General features: G+C 39.1%; 1 protein-coding gene across 2 annotated transcripts in view; it reads right to left on the bottom strand.

The window, feature by feature from the left end:
• CCDC148 (coiled-coil domain containing 148) overlaps positions 1-23,192 on the bottom strand; it is a 194,854-nt gene that overhangs the window by 56,918 nt on the left and 114,744 nt on the right. For both annotated transcript variants that reach the window (XM_081142586.1, XM_081142587.1), the window contains one exon: positions 9,401-9,541. In XM_081142586.1, coding sequence (XP_080998712.1) covers positions 9,401-9,541 — 141 coding nt within the window. The remainder of the gene's footprint in view (positions 1-9,400; positions 9,542-23,192) is intronic.

Below are 23,192 nucleotides of genomic sequence, written 5' to 3'. Positions count from 1 at the left end.
GGAGGATGACTCCCTGATCACAGCGCACAATGGAGAATAGATATGACCCAAGGGGAGGACACCCAGCACGACAGTACTAGTGCTTTTATTATAAATTATTTGGGGGTAGGTGATGTCTGTACGCATAAGTAAATAACATGAATCTCTTGTAGGTGGTGTTTAATTTGCTCACTTATGTGAGCATTTTTCCATAACAGAGCTGCCTACTCAAATGGGTAATAGCTGTTTTCTGCTGTGATGTAGTCTTGGGTCCTTAGAACATGATGAGCCAAGAAATGGGATAAACACATTAGTTATCTCCCTCTTAATTGAAATGCCAGGCGGATTAAAAAATAACTCTGATGTCTTCTTTAGGAGTAAGGTCTGTTTTCAGCAGGGGCATTGAAATATTACACAATGATCATGTCATATGTTGATATTGCTAAAATGAATTTGTCTATAATCTTGTTTAATTTCTCTCTTTTCACTATTCATTAAGAAGGGAGTATATATACTGAGGATGTTGTATTTCACAGCCCGAAATGTCAGGCAGAGTGAAAAGTGAAAAGTAATCAAACCTCAGAGTAATTCAATCCTGATTTCTTAGAGCTGCGTTGATTTTAGCAATCATTCAATCCAAATATCTCATTTTACAAATGAGGGGGCAAAATCTCATAGAGCCTGCATAGCTTGCCCAAGGTCGCCCACCTTGTTAGGGCCTCCTATTTTGGCAAACTTTCCTCTATACCTCAATAACAAGGAAGAGTATATACTGTTTGTTCATTAAATTCATTCATGCAACCAGTATTTATTGAGGGCCTTGTGCCAGGCACTGCAGATAAAGCAATAAAGAACACAGACATATCCCCCTTTCTAATGGTGCTTATGTTCTAAAAGAGGAAGAGAAAGTAGTCAACAGATAGATACATGCCAGGTGGATGCAAAAAATAAATAAATAAGTTGCAAAAAATAAATAAATAAGTTGGGTAAATGGGCAGACAGGGGAGGAAGATGCTGTTTTAAGTTTGGTAATAGAGGTTGAAATTTCTCTCTGATGACATTTGAGTGAGACCCTGAATGAGGTAAGAGAGTGAATGATGCAGATCTGGGAGAGAAGAATTCCAGGCAGAGGGAACAGCCAGTGCAAAAGGCTGAGGAGACATGTGCTAGGATGCTCAAGGAGGACGAAGGGGGCTGAAGGCTGGAGCAGGATGAGTGAGGGGGAAAATGGGTAGGATGTGAGATCCAAGAGACCTGAGTATAGTGCAGGGAGTGGCATATCTGATGTGACTTTTTAAAACATCACTGTGACTGTTGTATGGAAAATACACTGGAAGGGGAGCGTGGGAATGAAAAAGGAGGAGTCAGAGAAATTAATTAGAAGATGAAGAGGTTATTTAAATAGTTCTGATTTGAAAGGTAGAGCCTTCTATTCATGACAATAGGTCAAGTCATGGGTATGGGATTTGAATCAGTTCATTAATAAGCTTATGTTAACATTCATGTTCAAATTTTAATAGCAAAACATGAAACATCATGAATATTTAAAATTATATGATCTTCTGGATAACTGAACCTCCCATAATGCACTAATTTTTTTACTCATACAATATTATTCAGAGGACTGATATTCCTTATTCAGAAAATAAAGCATGAACCCCCAGTCTGTCTTTGGAATCATTTCTATATAAGATATACATTATCTTCTGCTTTGGATCATTATAAAATTCTGATAGTTAATTTTCTCATTAGATTGTATAGCTCCCATGTTTGGGGTATTTCATCAGATTCCCAAGTAAAGACACCAATAATTTTTTTAAAAAATCACCCTGTCAAACTTGGACTGGAAGATCACATTTCTAGGAGTTAGTAATTCAGAGAACCTCAAGACCCAAGGGTAGGAAGTAATTCAACAGGTTGGTCCTCAGCCAGATGGGGACACTTCAATGCAGTCTCAGGTGGTTCCTTTGCAATGAGGATGCTTACAGTGAGAGAGTTGGGTGGGTGGATGTTAGAGCAAGGGTCAAACTGTTCAGAGAGGTTCACAGACATGCTTTCAGGGTCTAAGGAGTCTATGAGAGCTCTTATATTCCATATTCTCCATTTTATGAAAATGTAAAAAAGTGCTATAAGGCCATTTTAGATCATTGAGTGTCGCTGCATTACTGAGTACTACCACAGTGTTTCTGTTTCTGTTCACAATTCAGTTGGTCCCCAGTGCTATATTACATAAATTGCTAATATTTATATCTTGAGTCATTTTAGTCTAAATGGGTTCCAGTTAGATATCTCTCTGTCTCTCTGTCTCTGTCTCTCTGTTTCTGTCTCCCTCTCACATACACACATACCTTTACTTTACTCAAGGTTTAGAAGAAGCAAAGTGAGGGGAAGGAGTTGGAAGAAACAGACCAGGATCTGGTCCAGAAGATGCCATTTCTGAAGGCCCTTTCTGCCAGGGGATGTTTTCCAGGCAGTGCTGTTTTAAAGGTCCTTTTTCCCACTACCTAAGTCCCCAAGATCTATGTCACCCTCCCCCTGCAACAGCAGAACATTCACTCCTGGAAATGAAAGGCAATTAGTCAGAAGTATTTGAAGGAAATTGCAGAGGACAGTTTCATATCCTGCGGTTCCTATGGTGCACAAACACAATAGCAATCAAAGGCCCAAACAAAAAGAAAAAAAATAGTAAAAAGAGAGTTGATGAACCTTATTGGAGTCAGTGCAAAAAGTTTATATTCTAAGGTCTAAATTTTGATCAAATGGGGCAAAATGAATAACCTTTTTTGGCATAAGAGAATTCACACTAGGAAGCAATCACACCAGCATGGGCCAGTGTGAGCATAGATGCCCAAAGTATGGTTTGATGATGCAAGACCAGGAAATAAGAGAGGAGGGGATCTGGCCATAAATGACTGAAGGCAAAAATACTATGCTAACCACCCCAAGCTCAACCTTCATCAATCCCCACTGAGAGAGTCAGGAGAGTCACAAAGTAATTATGTGTGTAAGTGTACATACACAGATATACACACCTGTACATATTATGCATATGTGCAGATATAGTTAATTTACTGTATGTAGTTATGCTTAATTTAACTAATTGCAAACTCCATATAGCTCAATCCATTTTATATTTTTAGTTTTTCTCTATTAACCCTTTTGTTCTATTTATAAAGTTTGAAGCTAAAAGAAATCCTTCTGTATTAATCCTTCTGTATTGAGAGCGTCTACTGACCTAACCAAGATTTGCATATTATCTTTGTGGGAGAGCAGGCAAACTCATCCTTTAAAAAGATACCAGGCCCAGCCGGGAGGGGCTCAGCGGTTGAGCCTCAATCTATGATACAGGAGATCACGGTTCGATTCCCAGTCAGGGGAGTGTAGGAGGCAGCCGATCAATGAGGACTCTTTCAATGTTGATGTTTTTTGTCTCTCTCTTCCTCTCCCTTCCTCTCTCTGAAATCAATAAAGATGTATTTAAAAAGAAAAAAAGATACTAGAAAGGGGGCAATTTTTGTTTGAGTGGAGGGACCTCTTCCCAGTTGCATGAAGGACTGGGTGTACTATGTGCCATATTAAAGGCACTTGGTGCATACTTATTGAATAGGTGAATAAATGAATTAATGAGGAATGGTCATCCTACTTGGACCTTTAATGACCTCTCTGGAATTATACACAGTCTTACTGTCAATCTGTCTTACTAGGAGCTGCCGTAACTATTCTATCGTATGTGTAAGGTGGTGGGCAGTGAGGAGAAGCTCTTCCTGAACCAAATGGCTGGGTTTCATTCAAGGCTGGAAGTATTGGGAATGTAGCCTGCTTCTTGCCAATAGAATTTGGGGGCCCATGAGCCTTCTTTCATTTCATAGTTTTTCAGTCCCTTTCAGTCGAAGCTGGCAATGTTTCAGACCAAAAAAAATTGTTTTGTTTTATCAGAAATCAGTGTTTCTAGTAAAATTTTCTCAAGAACCAAGTGAGCTGTTGCGGTTTATGGGGATTCACTCCATCCCACAAACGCCACCCCCACAGGTGTTTTTGAGATAATTCCTTCTCTCTTTAGCTTCCTGTTGAGGTGGCCGAGAAAAAACTGTCCTTAAACTTCCTGAAGGCCCTCTAGTATGAGAAGCTCTGTGAGAAACACCCTTAATTTCCTGGAAGGGTCTTTTATGTGACTGAATACTCTGATCTTTTTGTCTTTCTGAGGTTATAACAAAGGGTTTTATATTAGCACACTCAGCCTTTTTCTCTGTTCTATGCTGTCAGCAACAGTCTCTTAGCTCTAGAGGAGGTTTGGAGGTAAAACAAGAATACATTTTGGGCCTATCAGATTTGAGGCGGTGGGATGTGTGAGTTTGCAGTTCAAGAGAGAAGTCTAGACTGGAGATACTAATTGGTATTAGTCAGCATATTAATGGTACATAAATTATACTGAATAGATTGAGAATAGATAGAAAGTATACACACTCTAGAAATCATTTTTAGTTCATCACATGTGAAGTCCATTACTCAGGAGTGTTTTCTACCTAACTGCCGGAGAAAACATCCTGAGGCTTTCTGCCACCACACTATAGTGATCCTCCTATCGCTAGTTTCCAATAATATGTTTACTGGCTCCTTCTGAGCCCTCACAGACACGTCTCTAAGTTCTATATTTCTATTAACAATTCAAGGCATTCTAGTCTTTCTTCAATCATGTTCCTCAGATTCTTCCAGCCTCTCCCCAGTTCCCAATTTTAAAGCCATTTCCACATATTAGGCGTTTGTTTTGGCAGCATTTTACTTTTAGGTCACAAGGCTGAAATCTAGGTGTTAAGAAAACTGAGTTTTCACCTGGATGCTTTAGAGAAAACTCTGCTCATTCTCGTTCTTGGCAGGATTCGTTCCTTACGGTTGTGGAGCTACAGCACAGGCTATAGACTCTCATGTCCCTTCTGGCTGTCAGCCAGGCTCACTCTCAGCTTCTCGAAGCTGCCCACATTCCTTGCCATGTGACTTCCTCAATCTTTAAACCAAGAATGGTGGGTCATGTTCTTTTCATGTTTCAAATCTCTGACAACCCCTCCTGTGAGTAGCCAGAGAAAACTCTGCTTTTAAAGGGCTGATGCTTAGGTCACGCCCACCCAGGCACCTCCCCCTTTCTCAGGCTGTCTGTGCCTTACACTAGAACCCAATCCGTGGCAACTATATGGGGCATGTATCTCACAGAGGCAGGAAATCTCGGGGCCCATCCCTGAAGCCTGCCTATCACAGGCGTTACTTACTGGCCCCTTTATGTCTCAACAATCCTGAAGAAGCAGAGTTTAAAGTCTGGGAATTTGGTTTTTATCATTCTTCTGTGTTGACCTTTTTTCCCCCACTCTTAGCTTTTTTATTATTTTATTAAAATATATTTTTTAATGTTTTTATTGATTTCAGAGAGAGCGGAAGGGAGAGGGAAAGAGAAATAGAAACATCAATGATGAGAGAGAGTCATTGATTGGCTGCCTCCTGCACGTCCCCTGCTGGGGATCGAGCCTGAAACCTGGGCATGTGCCCTGACCGGGAATCGAACCATAATCTCCTGGGTAATAGGTTGATGCTCAAGCTGGCTTCTTCTGAGAAGGCCAAGCCCCATTCTTAGTTTTTTAGATCAGTATATTAATAGATCAAGGAACACTGGAGAAGAGATTTTTATGGTTTCATAATGAATTGCTCTCCTAAGAACCGCAGATCCCCAGGCTGAGAGGATGGCTTTGATCTGAATTGGGAAGGTACCGTGGATTCTCTCCCAGGTCAGAGCTTCCTGAATCTCCTGAGAAGCAGTACTGCTCCAGGCCTCCAGCCTGCATTCTGTTTATGACAGTCTATTGTATTTTGTTTTAGACTCTCTCTCTTCTTCCCTGGTTATCTACTTGCAAGATGTATCTAATTCTGAGTATCTGCCAGGTCATCTGAAGACAATAAGGAGCACCCAAGTGCCAAGGTTCTACAGGGGTCTGGGTCTCTTGGTATTTATTGATGGGATGTCGCTTGAGGCTAAGAGATCACAACATGATAGATTCCTCCCCAGAAATGTCTCTGAGGTCAGGCTGAAGGTCACATGGCTGTGGAGTTAATTCTGACTGTCCTGATAATGCTCCCCATCCCTCAGTCATACCATGTGGTGGTTTCAATGCTGCTTTAGGAGTTGGCTAAAACTGGGAGAGACTTGTGACATGCCAGACCGAGGAAGGGATAGGTCTCTTTTTTAAGCGAGCCTTGGCTGAAATCTCCATTTCGGGAACAAGGCTAAAATTTTCCTTGCCTTAGATTCTATAAAACTCCAGGCATCACGCAGCAACAAACCTCCTAAAACGCTGTGATGCAAAGCAATCTTTATATTACTCAAGCCACCCGAAGAGCTGCATCTCGTGAAAAGGTGATGCTGAGACCAATATTACACATCAAGCGTTTTAAGGTTCATCTAGCACAGTAATTTTGTTTCTTACAACAGCTCCTAGGGATAGTTTATAGAAAGGCATCATCTTTTGATTTTATGGTGACAATAATTTCCAAAGTGGAGAGATGCTTCTGAAATATTACCATTATCTCCTAACAGCTTATAAATCAAAACTTTCCCGGAGTTGGATAAAACCATGAAAACTGAATATTATGTTCAACTAGAGTTTTAAAGAACACAAAAAAGTGATCTAATAATTTAAAGGTAGATTTCAAAGGAGATAGGCACCTACCAGGGTAAACTTTGGCACTGAGTACAAATCAAAATGTTATTCCAACAAAAGATGGTATTATTCCATAAAAGACAAGTCACTGGGAAGAATTAGGATAAAGATATCTATTGTTCAGAAACCCTGAGGTGGGCTTTTACACACAGTTTCTCTATCTCTGATGCTGCTCTCTTATGAGAAGAGAGAACCAGGAAGGTGAAACAGTAGATGGGAAAAACAGCACCAGCTAACAAAGCAACCAGTCTGGAGTCAGGGGAACTGCCTATAAGAGCTTTTCTTCCAAGCTAGTGTTAAATGTTGAACTACTAAAATTTGTCACCAACATAGGTAAAATAAATAGAGTTTGGATTTTTGGTTAGTATATAGAAAGGTAGCCAGAACTCTGGTGAGTATGTCTGAGTTAACACAGAAATCTCCTTTCCCACTTGAAACACATAAACATTTTGGACAAACTATAACACAACAACTACACACACACACACACACACACAGCAATGTTACTGTGCCAAAAATAAATGGATCTCAAAGAGCAGTGAGAGGAAGCCAAAGCCAAGGGACTCTTGGGGAAGCCTGGACCTGAGATAGGTCTGAGAAGCTGGTGGCAGGGCCTTTAATATTATTAAGTAGTTGTAGCACCTGTGCACACAGGAGCTAGAACCAAGCTTATAAAGAGCAAGAAGTCATGCAGGAATTGTCCATATACGAAATGGGAACTAGATACACTATGACCACCCCCAAGGAAAGTGACATGGGACTAACTTTTTTCTTGGGACCAGAGGAATGAAGGGATCAATTAGAGAATCCAGGCTGGTGCTGAGTCAGCGCCCACTCCAGCTCCCAGCATAGATCCCAAGTCTCAAGTTAACATACCAACTGGTCCCGGGCCAGTGAGAGCCATAGGGCCCAAAGCAGAGGTAAACATAAAAGCTCTCTGTAGAAATGCTCTCACTACCAGGTCACAGTTTATAAAGGAAAGCACAACTCACAAAGGAGAAGTTAAATAACTTCGATTACTTGATCATTTAAAATTTCTATGAAACTACAGACAATACAGGGGAAATTTAAAGGCAAATGACCTGACCACCCAGGCCAGTTTGGCTAGTGGTTAGAGCATCGGCCTGCAGAGTGAAGGGTCACGGGTTCAATTCTGGTCAAGGGCATGTACCTCAGTTGCAGTCCCAGCCCCGGTTGGGGCATGTGAGGGAGGCAACCAATTGATGTTTCTCTCTCTGTCTCTCCCCTTTCCTTCCATTCTCGCTAAAAAAAAAAAAAAAATCAATGGAAAAAATATCCTGAGGCGAGGATTAACAAAAATAAAATAAAATAAAATAATAAAATAAAATAAAGGCAAGTGACCAATGGAAGAAAACATTTGCAACCTATATAACTAATAAAAAGCAGTAATATCCAGAATATATAAAGAACTTCTACAGATTAATAAAGAAAAAATAGACAAATGGACAAAAAGTACAAACAAGCAATTCACAGATGAAGAAAACTACCCAATAAATGAGGAGATTTTCAATCTCACAAGTGATCAGGGGCATCCAATTTAAAACAATGAGACACTGTTCACATTTATCGGATTGGTAAAAGTCAAAAAGAAAAGTTATAATGTCTTATAAAATAATATAAAAAACCTTATGAAATTGAAAGCATACAGATCCAAGAACATAGAAATTCCCCTCCAAGGCGTACCTTAGAGAAAGCCATGCACACATGCCCCATGGACATGCATGAGGTGGCTGCCACAGCATGGCTGCAAGAACAAACTTTAGAAACTTAAATGTCAGCCACTGAGAGAAGGGATAAGTGGTAGCCTGCTTCTACAGTGGAACACCATATAGTAGTTAAAAGGGGTGAACTACGCCTCTGTCTTTTCACATAGGTGTAGCTAAAAAATGTAAGGTTGAATGAAGAAGTATGTGCTGCAAAATGATACAGTATGATAGTATTCATGGAAAAAAAGTAAAATTCACAAATTGCATATTAAAATCTTTTAAAAGCAATGGATGGCTTGGAAAGATACAAATAAAATTCATGATCAAGATTGCCCTTGAGGAGGAAAGAAAGGAAATTGTACTGAGTACGTCCTCAAAGGGGGACTTCGACTTTATCTGTAGAATAAAATAAATCTGAAACAGAATGAAAATGTTAACAGTTTCAATGCTAGGTGATGAGTAGTAATCCATTTATCACATCATTTTCTGTACTTTAAAAAAATACTTTCTACATGTAAGAAGTATTTTTAAAAAGAACATAAAATAAAAAACATGCCTTGGTCCTATAGAATTGCAAAAGGTTGACCATGAACTTGGCTTAGAGCTTACTTTTCCCTTTTATTACTGTTTATTTAGTGCAAGCTGATAAAGGTCTTTCTACCATCTTTCAGAATGCCTTTCTCTCAGTTTTTGACCATCACTTACTGCACAGCAGTCAACTAAAATGCTATCCCAGTGCACTTGGTCTTTGCTATGTCCCTGCTTAGTACAGGACTTAACAGCAGCCACAAAACCTGTCTTTTCTCTAACTGCAGCATCTCTTCTAATCACAAGTATCTGTGCTTGTCAGGTAAGTAAAGTGGGCCCCCCGTCGTTCCCACACATCTTCCTAAGAACTGCCCATGAGAATCCCACGCCAAGCACAAGATCGGCCAGAGCCGTCAGGCGGCTGAACACTCATTCACACGTTCGCAGCAACTGCAAGTTTTGTACCTTTTCTTTCTTCTCTTCTCTCGCTAACAATTCCTTCTCCTTCCACAGTTTCTCTTTCTCTACTTCCTTTTCTCTTCTTCTGGCAGAAATTTCCATTTCCAGTCTTGCTACCTCTTCCTGGTGGGCTCGCCATTGCAGAACCTGAAATAAGTAGACATTCATATTAAGAACTAGATACGCTCAAGTGATGTCTCCGATCACAACGAGACTAGGCCCTGTAGCAAGCAGATGTCAGAGTTTTTCCAAGTTCATGCTGAAATTCTGTGTGCAAGACGTGCTGCTTTAGTGTTAAAAGAAGAAAGCAGCTTTAAAATCTCCTCATTCAGGGATCTTTCACTGGGGTTCAGGAGTGAAATCCTAAGGACTCTGAATTAACTTAAAAGGATCTGTGAATTCTCATAAACAGTATATAAAATTTCTCTGCTTTTGCACAGGTGTGTTTCATATGATACAACAGTTCTAGTTTCTGTTCAACACTTTTTAAAAATTCTCAAATGGTCCTAAGATCCTAAAAAGTTTAAGAACCACAGGTTATTTCATCCCCATTATTTTATAAGTGAGAAAAATGAGCCCAAATGAGGGTGAAAAAAATTTTTGAAGATATTTAACAGAACTTTTTAGGTACTAATAGGTGTTATTGGTAGAAGTAAACTGGAACTTCTAGCATACATTGGGCAACATGTAAATATTCACGATATAACACATGGGTAGCCTCTGACCCACACCCACTTTCAGGAAGTTATTCAAAGAAGACAATCAGACAAGTGCACAAAAATGTACCCACAGGAATGTTCACTGCAGTGCCGCTTAAACACAAAAGTTGGAAAGAGCCTAAGTGTCTGGCAATAGGAGACAGCTTAAATTAATCACGGTACCTTCATACAATAACTGCCGCTGAAGAAGGATGCTTTTTATCTATATTCACTGACATAGAAAATGTCCACAACATATCGTTAGATGCAAAAAGCAGGTGCAAAACCACATTTACAGTACCCTCTCATACAAAATAAATATAATCTATGTATCTACACATAGAAATAAATTTGGAAGGAGGTTTACCAAAATAATATATTAACTATCCCTGAATAGCATCATTTCATGGAATTTTAAAAATTTATTCTTTAAGCCTTTCTGTGCTGAGGGATATTTTTATAATAAACATGTATTATCTTTGCAAGCAAGAAACCAATGAAACTAACAAAATAAAAATATTTACATGTTCCATGTACATATGTAGCTAAGGAAGCAGAGAGGAGGGAGATGGAGAGATATGCAGATTTTTTTAGTAAAGGAAGAAACTAGCATTCCCAATTTAATACCTTATATCACATATTTGATATAAGTGTGACCCATTACAGTAATACATAAAATGAAAATTAATTTTTTAAACAAAGAAAATATCCTAAAATATGATGAATTAATATGACTAGTTAAGCTCTTTTTGCACTTTAACTATTCAAAGTTTGTTTTCTAAAAGTATATTTGCCCTATATATCAAAATAACCAAAATAATTCAGATTCTCAGTTTTAAAACACACTGAGGTTCTCCTATCGGCTGCTCTCCTGGCCATCGTATTTACCTCCTTCTTTTAGCTCCATGCCTGGAATACGACCTCTGTGCCTTCTGTCCTGACCTCCTGCTTCCCAACCGTTCCTTCCTATAACCCATATTCCGCCTGAGACATGCTGTATGGAAACCAAGTGTCCTTCAAGTGTTGCTGGTGAGGTCCCCCATGAACACCCAAAGGAAGTCCTCAGTTCCCCTTTCCGGGACCTTGGTGTGGTGCTTAACCCTGTTAACCACGTCTTCATGTTTAAAACCCTTTCCTTCCTAGGCCATACACTGTCCCCTCCTGCTTCTCCACCAGTGGATACTACCCTTCTCTTCCCGCTTCGCTTGCCCACCCCACACCCGCAACTCTAATGCTGTCCTTTCTCTTTGACCTCAGCCTTTCTATGTTCATTATTTGATATGCACATTCTCTCCTATCAGTTAACCTATCACTTCTGTGACTCTAAAATGTACAATATCAGCTCTGCCTTTTGTCTGCAATCCCATCCTAACAAATGGTTAAAGCCTCTGCTATTTGTATGTGCACCCAAAATACAGCATTTCCAAAAATAAACTCAACATCTTTAACTTTGCTACAGCTTCACACCAAGCCTTGTGCACCTGCCTCTTCTTTCAAACATCCTGGTTTATTCTGTGGAAACACAAGTATCTCTGTAGTTTGTAATTCTTTACATTTTACATCTGACTCAGGCAATTTTATATTTCTTAAGCTCTGATGAGCTTTTATTTATGACAAATCAATTTCTAAATTATTGAACTTCCATAGGCCACTTCACTGTAAGTCCACTCAGTCCGTCTGCCAAGTGCATTTAGAACAATACCAAAAAGTTTGCAGGGTGATGTCAATTTCTCCAACCAGGGCCTGAATAATTCAGCATTCTCACTCCCAACAAATGTCCCACTTTAGCCTAGCTAATGTGTAATTTCTAGGTAGATTGTTTTCCTGCTCCTCCCTTATTGCTCTTAGCCTCACAGCATGGTTCAAACTATTCCCTCAGCTGGAATGTCCTCAGCTTCCCCCTATTTCATAAAATGCTTCCTGGCCAGCACATGTCCTATATCTTCCATGAAACATTCTCCAACCCATGCTCATCTCTCTTTTCTTAATCCTTTTACTATACCATAATTGCTCTTGACTTGTTTTGAGCATAATGCTTCCATTTCTATTTGGAACAGGGTCCATGATATATATGCATTTTGTCTTCCCCTTATACTGTGTAGCAGAGTCGTACATCATAGGTGCTCAATAATTACCTACTATTTGTTTACCAAAATAAATATTTTTAAATAAAACCTAATAAATGAAGAAGAAATGACACTGTTAGCATATATCACTTTGAAACACCTAATCGAATAATGGGTTCTCAGTCATGATCAGCAGTGGATACTAAGAACTTTATGTTAACAACTGATGGTAAACTTTATAATGGATCAGAGTGGCAGCAGTTAAGAACTCTAAACAATTTAACATCACAGAAATAAGCAGACATTTTGGCCTCTTGGTGGAAGTAAATAACATTCCCATAAACTTCTTGCCAAAATAATAAAAAATATAATCAAATCTCTAGACCTATTGATCAGGATACAGGAAATTCAGCCAATGGAGAAACATATTAAATAGCAGTATGGGAATGCAATCAGCAAAACTGAAATTTAAAAACTTTAAAGGACTTTAACAAATTACAAGAAAAAATGAAATAAGGGGAACTGTGGATTAGAAGACATTTAAGAAACATATCAACCAAATGTAACATGTGGCTCATATTTGGATTCAGATTTAAATAAGTCAAATGTAAAAAGAAATTATAAAACAATTGAGATTTTAATATTGATTAGTCAATTGATGCTATTAAGGAAATACTGTTAAGTTTTTAGGCTTGATTATAGTATGGCTATGCTTTTTGGAGTCCTGTTCATTTTAGAGAGATACACTGAAATACTAACAGATGAAATGCTATGTCTGGAGATTTGCTCACTATTAATTACCTTATGGGCATGGGAGAGTAGGTAAAGGTACAGATGAAACAAACTTGACTAATGAGTTGATGATAATTGTTGAAGCTGAGTGATGACAGATTTTTGTATATGTTTAAATGTTTCCACACTAAAAATTTTATTTTAAAAAAACCTTAAAATATAATGTATTTCCAAAGAAATTTGTATAATCAGATACAAAGGTTCTCAGACAGTAGGGAGAAAAATCTGAGATACAGTGAACTAATGATAAGAAAAACAGCACACATTCAGCCTTCCTGAGTACTGAGACTATTTCTATAAATTTCAATAGAAGTTTGAGCTTTGGCACTACTCTTCTCACCTTTTGATTTAAGATCAACTTATGGGAATTATCATTAAACTGCCTTTGCATAAGTGATGTCATATAATTTAAAGACGCCAAAGAATAAGTAAGTATCTGTAACTGGAGATTCCTGTTTCCAATGGCAAGTACAGCAAGAGAAGAACCAGAACAATAAAACTGGGAGAACCCAGTTTATCTACCACTTTGCCCGCCTCCCTTGCCTTCCTTGTCATTTGCAAGTCTAAATGATGTTTCTCCTGTTCTCCAGAAAAGATAAGATTATGGTGGTTGTTTTTTAAATGGGCACACACACCATAAAGGAAACGAATGCAAATTCGACAACCAAAAGCCAAGGGATTGCAGCTGTCAAGCAACATGTGAAATGCTGGGGGGCGGGGAGCCGGCTTTGGAAACTAAATTGCTTCCACTTAATATTGGAATCATGAGAATTGTCAGGGACCCTGAGAGGTTTGACTGAAATCAATAACTCACAATATCATCTGTAATTATTACCATACCCCCCACACTAAAAAGGTGTAGAGCAAAGGAGAAAAGGTTGTTGAAGCGAGTGTTATATCCCAAGTAGTTAGAGCTGTGAGATCCTGATGAGAAAGCGGCCCTGCAGCCACCGGTGCCCAGGCAGAAAGGGAAGTGGGCCTTTCAGAAAGCACAGCGGAGCCGGTCAAGAGCCTAGCGGGAAAAGGGGGCCGCTGAAAAATCCTTAACCAGTGGATGCCCACAGAGGCAGCCAAGGGCCTTTGGATGGCTCCCATGCGGAGAGAATGACAAGCGATTATGGTATTTTTGAGATGCCCAAGAATAAGAGAGCTGGCAGGTGGGCGAAGAAATCAATATTAGCACAATAGGCTAAAGCATAGAAGACTTCTGAGCAAACAGTGAGCAAAGAGAAGAATAGCCTAGAAGAACCTTTTAGTGGTTTTATCCTAAAGCATTTGCTAATTATGTAGCTTTAAACAGAGCCTGTGAACATAACTGTGAAATAGTAATGAGCACAAAAGAACATTACCACCGCGGCAGTCGGGAGTGCATTATAAGGCAAACATCACTTAGATTATTAACTTCAGGACATTTTACCAGGTCCTTAGTTAATATTTTAATATTCCTGCCAGAGGTACAGTCTTGGACTGAATCCTTAGCCTAGCAAAAAACAAATAACGTTTAAAATACGTTCATCTATTGCAAATAATTAAGGGTTTAAAATGAAAATGGTTAGCGGCATTACATATATTCCTTTCTCTTAATGTAAAAGCAAAATTGTTCAAGTGAAATGAAAAAAACACAGATTTTCATAATGAGTAAAATACTAGAAAAACAAGAAATGAAACCCATAATAACTTTAAAGGTAATAATGAAAATTAACATCAAGGTAACAATATTAACACAATTTTACATCAAAGTTGAGAGCTTTGAAAAAAGTCTATTATAAGTGGGAATGTGGTATAAAAGAAATGAAAACAGTGGTCTCCCCCTTATCTGTGGGACATATATTCCAACACCCCCAGGGGATGCCTGAAATCATAGACAGTACTGAATCCCATATATACTATGCTTTTCCTATACATACGTATCTATGATAAGTTTAACTTGCAAATTAGGCACAGTAAGAGATTAACAACAATAGTTAATAATAAAATAAAACAATTATAACAATATACTGCAATAGAAGTTGGTCTATTTATGTGAGTGTGGTCTCTCTCTCTTTCTTAAAATATCTTATTTTCTTGCACATACAGCACGGATGCACTGGACAAAGGAATGATTCACGTCCCAGGCGGGACGGAGCAGGACAGAGCTCGATATTTCATCGTGCTACTAAGAATGGAGCACAATTTAAAACTTATAAATTGTTTATTTCTGGAATTTTCCATTTAACATTTTCAGATCACACTTGACCGTGGGTAACTGAAACTGGAAAGCGAAACTGAGAGTAAGGGGGAACTACTATACTGAACTGCTAGTTGGTACACCTGTGTTTTGGTCTTATTTCTGCCTCTCACCAACAGCATTGTTACTTTGTACAGTTTTCTCCTGTATTTATGGAGAGGACTGGATCAGGCAACTTCTATAGTTTCTTTCCAAAACAATTTTTTAATTTAAGTATAGTTTTGTATACAATATTATATTAGTTTCGGGTGTATGCTATAGTGATTTGACATTTATATACCTTACAATGTGATCTCCACACTAAGTCTAGTAATCACCTGTCACTGTTCAAACTTATCTCTATATTGACTATATTCCCTTTCACCATTTTTCCGATAGTTTTTAAGTTCTATTATTCTGATTCTATTTTATATTTTTCTTATCTGGAGGAATCACAATATATGACATGCTCTGAATTTTCTTCTGCAAGCAAAATGAATTACAATGAGAAGCATTAGTATTTTACAGGCCTGTTAAATAATAATAGGCAATTAAATATTAATATTGAATTCTATCAGCCATATTTATGGAAACATTGTGCCGTGCATGTTGTTTCATATGGGAAAGGTATCATCTGACCAGTGCCTATAACTGACAATAATAAAATATTAAAAACCACCATTTATGAGGGCTTATTGTGTGACAGGCCTATGCTTCATAAAGACATTAAATACATTGTATGATGTAATCCTTGAAACAAGCAAGCTGTCTGCTTCACACTTTGGCCAACTTCTCCTTACCCTACTCAAGGCTAAGCTTAGATGTCATTTGCTCCAGGAAGCCTTCCCTAATGCACCACGTCCAGGACAGGTGTCTCTTCGCTCCTCCCCTGGCCCCTTGACCCTCTCTTCTATTGCAGCACGCATCAAACCATTTGGATTTGCCTGTACCTCTCACTTGGCTACAAACTTCTTTTAAGATCCTCACCCAAGGATACGTTCATTGATTTGAGAGAGAGACATTGATGTCAGAGAGAAACATCGATTGGTTGCCTCCCATATGTGCCCCAGCCGGGAGTTGAACCAGCAGCCTTTTGGTGTACAGGGCGACGCTCCAAGCAACCGAGTCACCGGGCTGGGCTTGGCTACAAACTTCTTAAGGGCAGGGACCAAATAGGTCTTATTCATGGTCTCTCTCCAGAGCATAGCATGGTGTCTGGCACGCAGGAAGAAAACATCTGTTTCACTGCCACCGCACAGCAGCCCTGCATGGGTTTGTTCTGGTTTTTGCGGTGGTGGTGGTGGTTGTTTTACTACTCACTCTCAATCTTTTGTAATGCCATTTTCTAAACTTACTTCTGAGTGTAGTCTCAGCAATAAAATCATGAGAGATCTCTATTTAAACAACAACAAAAATCTACTGCAGTATGTATTTGATTGACTTATAAAATGTTAAAAATATTTCGCATGAGTATTTTATTAAGTTTTATCATGGTAGAATTTGTAAAAGTAAAAATAAATTAGAAAAATTTATTTCAAAAAATACTTGTTGGTGGATCCATGTATAAGGCTCTGGGGCCATGCTTGGGAGTTAGACGGGCAATATTTCCCCTGCTCCCTGCTGTACTGGTCTTGAGAAAGAAAAGGCACCTTCACCAAATCAAATGCTACCATCTTCTGACTCCGCCACCGTGGGACTCTCGATCCTTGCTTTCCCCAGTTCCAGCCGTTTCTGTGCTTCCTGTGCTCTATGTCTGCTTGTCTGACAGGGAAAATATCCAGAAAACCTTGTCAGGATTTTCAACAATTCATATTACTAGCAATGTTAGAGGACACATGTAAAAAAGTACAAGCAAGTCCCTTTCGCTTTCTCCCTACCTATTCCTATAAGCTTCTAAATTCAGTTCAGCTGAGTAAACTTCAAATTTTCATTTTATTAAATCTTTAATAGTCTGATAGGTCCGTTAAATTCTTTCCCAATGTCCCACCATTCTGCAATATTACTTAAGTACACTTTTTTTATCTTATGTGTTCCATTTATGTTTAAACCTCACTCATGAAACACAGTGCCTGTGATTTCGAATATGTTATTAAAGCTTTCTATTCTCTCCTTGACATTTTTGCTTAGCAGAAAGATTTGGTTTTTCCTCTTGGTTTCACAACCATCCTTCGGTTTCTTGGATGACTTCATAAGTGCATTTTTATTACCTCTCTCTGATAACTGCTTTCCATTTTCTGTGGCTTTTTATTAGGTTTCTCAGAACCTTAGAGTATGCACTATTATCTTGACTGTTTTCATGTTCTTTTCTTTTCAAATAAAATCTTGTAAAGTTTCACTTAACTAGGTCTTAGAGAGTCTTAACCTTAGTGTAAAACAAGACTTGTAGAGGAAGAAACAAACTAAATGTCAAGAAACAGAAAACTATCAACAGATACTTTTTTCCCAAGGGACGAAATTTACAAACCTATCCATTTTATTTATAAAGCTGACAAAGCCAAATTGTATAATAGAGTCAGAAAATGGAGCTAACAGTTAGGAAATCATTTGCCTGCTGACAATGGGATCTAGGGAAATCACGTCACATTTCTGGGCCTCAAATCCTCTTTGAAAAATGCAGAGAACTACATCAGTTTTTCAAACAGCAGGTCACAACTCACTAGTGGATGATGGAACCAATTTTGTGGATGGGAATTAGTGTTTTTTATAAAAGAGAAAATATCAGAGCACATTTCATCATTACAGTAGTGTTGTTTCAAGAAATTTTTTCAAGAAACTTTGTGTAACTATGGTTAACAACACTGTATTGCATATTTAGAAGTTGCTAAGAGAGTAAATCTTAAAAGTTCTCATCACAGGAAAAAATAATAATTACATGTGGTGACTGATCTTAATTAAACTTATTGTAGTAATTGTTTTGCACAGTATTTGCACAAATCATTATATTGTACACCTAAAACTAGCATAATGTTATATGTCACTTATATCTCATTTTTTTTTTTTAAAAAAAAGGTTTCGTTTACTAACCATTTCACATGTATATCCCACTTCCCAATTAGAATGTATGCTTCTTGCAGTCTGAGGTCATCTATGCAATTTTTGTAACTTATAAAATCCACTACAATGCTAAACTCATAGAAGGTACTCTATAAAACTCATTTTTAAAGATAGCTGTGACTGTACAAACATCCTGTAAAAAAGTTAAGACAAATTTCTCTGGAGCCCTAAGTTTAATTTCACTATCAGAAATTTTCCATAAAGTCATAACCCCAGAAATGACTCCACTTTTGATTTTACAATCCAGAGCCTTCTTATCCTGGGCTACGATTAAAAATAAAATACAAATAAAATATCTAGTACATTTGCCTAACAAGGTATTTGCCTAATTAATGCAAGTGAAAGGGATTACAGAGAAGAGCCACCCAGAATCCTTTCCTGTAATTAGGGTGGTAGGATGTGTGGGGAGAGAGAGTATGTGTAGGAAATGAGCATTAGTAAGCTATTCTTCAATTCACAAGTTTACACTAGCGTAACCACACACCTCGAAGCTCTGCTCTTCCCCTGAGAGTTATTTTAATGAACAGAACCTCAAGAGAAATGCTCATAGATCAGTAACCATTGGAACAGTTTTTTTCTAGTGAGAATAAAATACTTTTGGAGCTATGACTGGAGACCACTGCTGAGAACAAAAATTAAGGAAAGTGATTATAGGATGTGATAAAAAGTGATTACAGTTTATGGATTCCCGAACTCATAGGACCCAAACAGAAAGCCTTCAGTGTGAATATTTTTCCCCCATCAGCTCAGTTCTTTTTATATATAACACAGAATCAACAACAGATTATTTAAAGAACTTGGCAGTACTTATAATCTCTTCACACAAACTCATTACATCTTACCTGTACAGGGCGCCAGGCAGAGACCATGGAAGATTAACTGGGAGAAATCGTAAAAGAAAGTGCCCTCCATTGTCATCCACAGAACCCCCTTCACTCAGGATGTCATTCAGCAATAAATACGTCAAACTAGAAATAGTGCATGTTGATATGTGCCTATTGCCTGAATGCTTCCCTTCAGAAAAGACAGTCAGAACATACAAAAAGAGAAGCAATATTTTCTTAAGAAAAAAAAAAAAAGCAATAGCAAAAAAGAGACGAGGGAAAGACAAAAGGGAAAATATAAAATCGAGGGACCATTATATCCATGCACAGGGGCCACACCCAAATTATCCTCAAAAATGCTAATGGAGCCCTAGCCAGTTTGGCTCAGTGGTTGGAGCATCGGCGCTCGGACTGAAGGGTCCGGGTTCGATTCCGACCCAGGGCAGGTACCTGGGATGCAGGCTCGATCCGGGGCCCTGGTCAGGGCATGTGCGGGAGGCGACCGGTCAATGCGTCTCTTCCACATCGATGTTTCTCTCTCTCTCTCTCTCTCTCTCTCTCCCTTCCACTCTCTCGGAAAAGCAACGGAAAAAATATTCTCAGGTGAGGATTAAAAAAAGAAAAAGCTAATGAAGTTACACACATCAATTCCCTAAGCACACACAAGGCGATAAATCCCATCATGTTAAACTTTCTCCAAATAGATACTAAGAAAGAGGAGGGGTGCCGACCGCGATTACAGCACGTCCTCGGAATGGGAAACCTTGCTCTTCCCCGTCAGTCTGGTAAAGCCCCGAAGGGCGTGCTCCGAGCAGGCAGATAACACTAGAGCAGCACGCACTATTTTGAATGCATTTGTTCTATGTTCCAGATTGAACCAGTTTTACTTCTGAGTGACAACTCCACTGAGATTCGCTTGCTCGTTCCTCCGGCTCCCCGTCTTACCCTGCACGTGCTTCTCGGAGGAACAGCTGTGACCCTCACATAAAACTCTATACTGTTCGGCCCAGGAGACAACTCTGCCCCAGTCCATAAACGCGCATTGACCAGAACACGAAGCAGGATGATGTGACTCTAATCGCGCGAATGCTAGGAGATTTAGAAATACGAAGCAGGTGTTTCAAGTCTACGTTCTGTTGCAAGTTTCCCGCTTACAGATAATTACTCCCAGCTAGAAAAACGATTCTATCTGTCATAACAGAGATAATGTAACTGACCAACAAGTCTATACATCATTGTGTGCAAATGTCTTCAGGATTTTTTACATTTAAAATTACTCTGTCTTTTCATAGGAGTCAGGTGGGTATGGCATCCCAGGTTTCTCTGCGTGTGATTCTTCTACATCACGCACCTTCCATGGATCACATAGGGAGAGGCTCTGATCCTTGAATAACACTGTCATTAGCATTTCAATTAAGACATACTCTGTGAAATTAATAAGAGAATGTCTCTAATTTATAATTGAATAAAAGCATATTTTAAAGAATCAGTAAGATGCCAGAATTAATAATCCTGACTGTACATCTTCATCGGCTAGCTGGGCCCACCTCCTGTACATACCCTCTGGTGTCCCCAGGGTTTCCTTTCTTGTTCTTTCACTTTCACTCAACCTGTTGGGCCTCCAGCACGATGAATGTGCTCACAGTCCCCAAATCCATGGCTCCAGATTCACATGTCCAACTGTCTGTTGGGTAACCCACAGACCTTTAAATCAACACATTAAAATACTAACCACTATGCTGTACATCTGAAACTAACACAAAATTTTGAATGTAAACTGAAACTGAAAAAAGTTTAACAAAAAAGAAAACAGAAAAATCAGGCTGATTGCCTGAAGTATGAAAGTACATGAAAGAAGATAGAAAGAGAAAAGAACACACCCAGAATCACTATTCTTGCCTGAAAACCTGTATTCACTGCCTATGTTGATGGCATCACAGGTCACCCAGCTCCCCAAGCCCAAGAGCCACTCTAGACTCCTTTCTCTCTGTTAGCATTCACATTCTGCCAGCAAGTCCTCCTTAATACGTCCAGACTCCTTCATCTCACCCCCAGCCCCAAAGCTACGAAGTTCAGTTAAACTTTCGTTATCTCTTCCCTAGACTGTGAGAATTATGTCCCAGCTGGGCTCCCCACTTTCAGAGGTATCCCATGTCAGTCCACCCTCCACATCATGATTGACTAATCCTTCTAGAATGAAAAATCTGACCATGTCACCCCACTGCCGCAAGCCTTTCAATGGCTCCCCACTGTCTCCAGCAGAGGCACAAATTTAAATATCTGCTGGGGGCCAGGCAAGTATCAAAAATGAGTGAAGGGGGCGGAGAGTAAGATGACAGGCAGTGGTTGCGGCTGTACCCACGTGGACAGGCACATGCTCCACCTAAAGACACCTAAGGGAGGCAGCTGCTTTAGACTCCAGCCAGTTGTTGCCACATAGAAATGTAGGACCCAGGTCACCAGATGTTCCAATTTTTCAAGAGAAGCAGAAAGTTTGGATTTGTATTCACATTTTGCAAAGTTTAATTGTTGAAAATACACCCACATTCTTAAAAACAATCATATGAAGCCCTAATTTAATATTTAGACTATTAGTTTTCAACCTCTGGTCTACAGAAAGAATTCCAACTCTTAGCATCACATCCCATGTCCCCCATTATCTGAAAAAGGATATTCCTTTCTCCACCCTCCCTGCATCCAAACCATGTTTCCCCTGTAACAAACTACATGCAACTCTGCAAGCATGCCATGCTGCTTAGCCCCTCACGGCTGGGAATAGTCTTCCCTACTTCTTGAATACCTTGCTGCTCCTACACACTTCTTGCTTTAAGAGCAAATTGTTATTCACTTTCCCAGACTCAGCTCAAGCATCTTTTCCTCTGTAAAGCCTTCCTGGGCCCAGCCTCCAGACAATTATTTTGCCCTCAGTGTCATCACCACAACTAGCACATACATTTCTTATAGAACTAATTGGATTAAATTGAAATTATTTATTTTAAAGTTGCCTCCCCATATCAGACAATACAGCTCTTTTAGGGTGAGAACTTATTTCGCTCTTTACACCTATTCTGAGCCCATAGCCTATTAGTGGACACATAACATTTGAGAGTTAAATAGGAGATAAGTGACTGTGCCATTTTCCCCAGTTTATAACAAAGTATTACAATAGGAAAACAATAGATTAGAGCTCTTCATTGATATCTGAAAGAATTTAACTTTGCTTTCATATAAATATAAAAACTTCAGCTTTAACTGAAAAATGCTACGACTCTGCCTCTTCTCCTGGCTGGCCAGTCCACTCATTATGCAGTGGCTTCATTTTCTGACACCATAGTTTTGCCTTTTCCAGAATTAAATATAAAAGGAATGATGCAGCATATAGTCTTTTGAGTTTGGCTTCTCTAACTTAGCACAATGCACTTGAGGTTCATCCATGTTGTTGCAGGTGTGGGAAGTTGATTTCTTTGTATGGCTGGGAAGTATTTCATTGTGTGTATGCACCACACCACAGACTGTTTATTCACTCACTAGGTGCAGGACATTTGGTTTGTTTCCAGTTTGGGACCATTACAATCGAGCTGGTATAAACATCTGAAGCAGTTTTTGTGTGTGTATAAACATAAGTTTTCATTTCACTTGGATAAATACCCAGTAGGATTGGCAAGTTGTATGGTAGGTGCATGTCTAACTTTACAAGAAATTGCCCAACTATTTTTCCAAAATGGCTGTGCCATTCTGCATTTCCATCAGCAAGGCTTGAGAGCTCCAGTTGCTTCACATCTTTACCAGGACTTGATATTGCCATATTTTTGGACAGTTAGTTTTTCTTGGTTTTGGTGGAGAGGAGTAATTGAAGCCATTCTAACAGAAGTGTAGTGGTATGTCATGGTGCTTTCAATTTGTCTGACCTCTCAGAAATCATTTTTTCTTCATTCTTCTTTAGTAGCTGATGTATCAGACATCTCTGGGTCCCACTTCACACCCTCTTGGCCAACCCTATAACTGCAGCTGTTGTAGCAACCAGCTGCTCACAGGTAGGACCTGAAAGCAAAGGCCTCACTTACACCATGTATCTCTCACTTTCTGCCACATGGCTTCTCTGTCCCCACCCCACAGGTGAAATATTTGCAAAAACCTTCTTATTCTGATGCACATATA

This window comes from Miniopterus schreibersii, assembly GCF_964146895.1.
Source record: "Miniopterus schreibersii genome assembly, chromosome: 7".
NCBI classification, from domain to species: Eukaryota; Metazoa; Chordata; class Mammalia; order Chiroptera; family Miniopteridae; genus Miniopterus; species Miniopterus schreibersii.
This window is presented reverse-complemented; position numbering and strand designations above follow the sequence as displayed.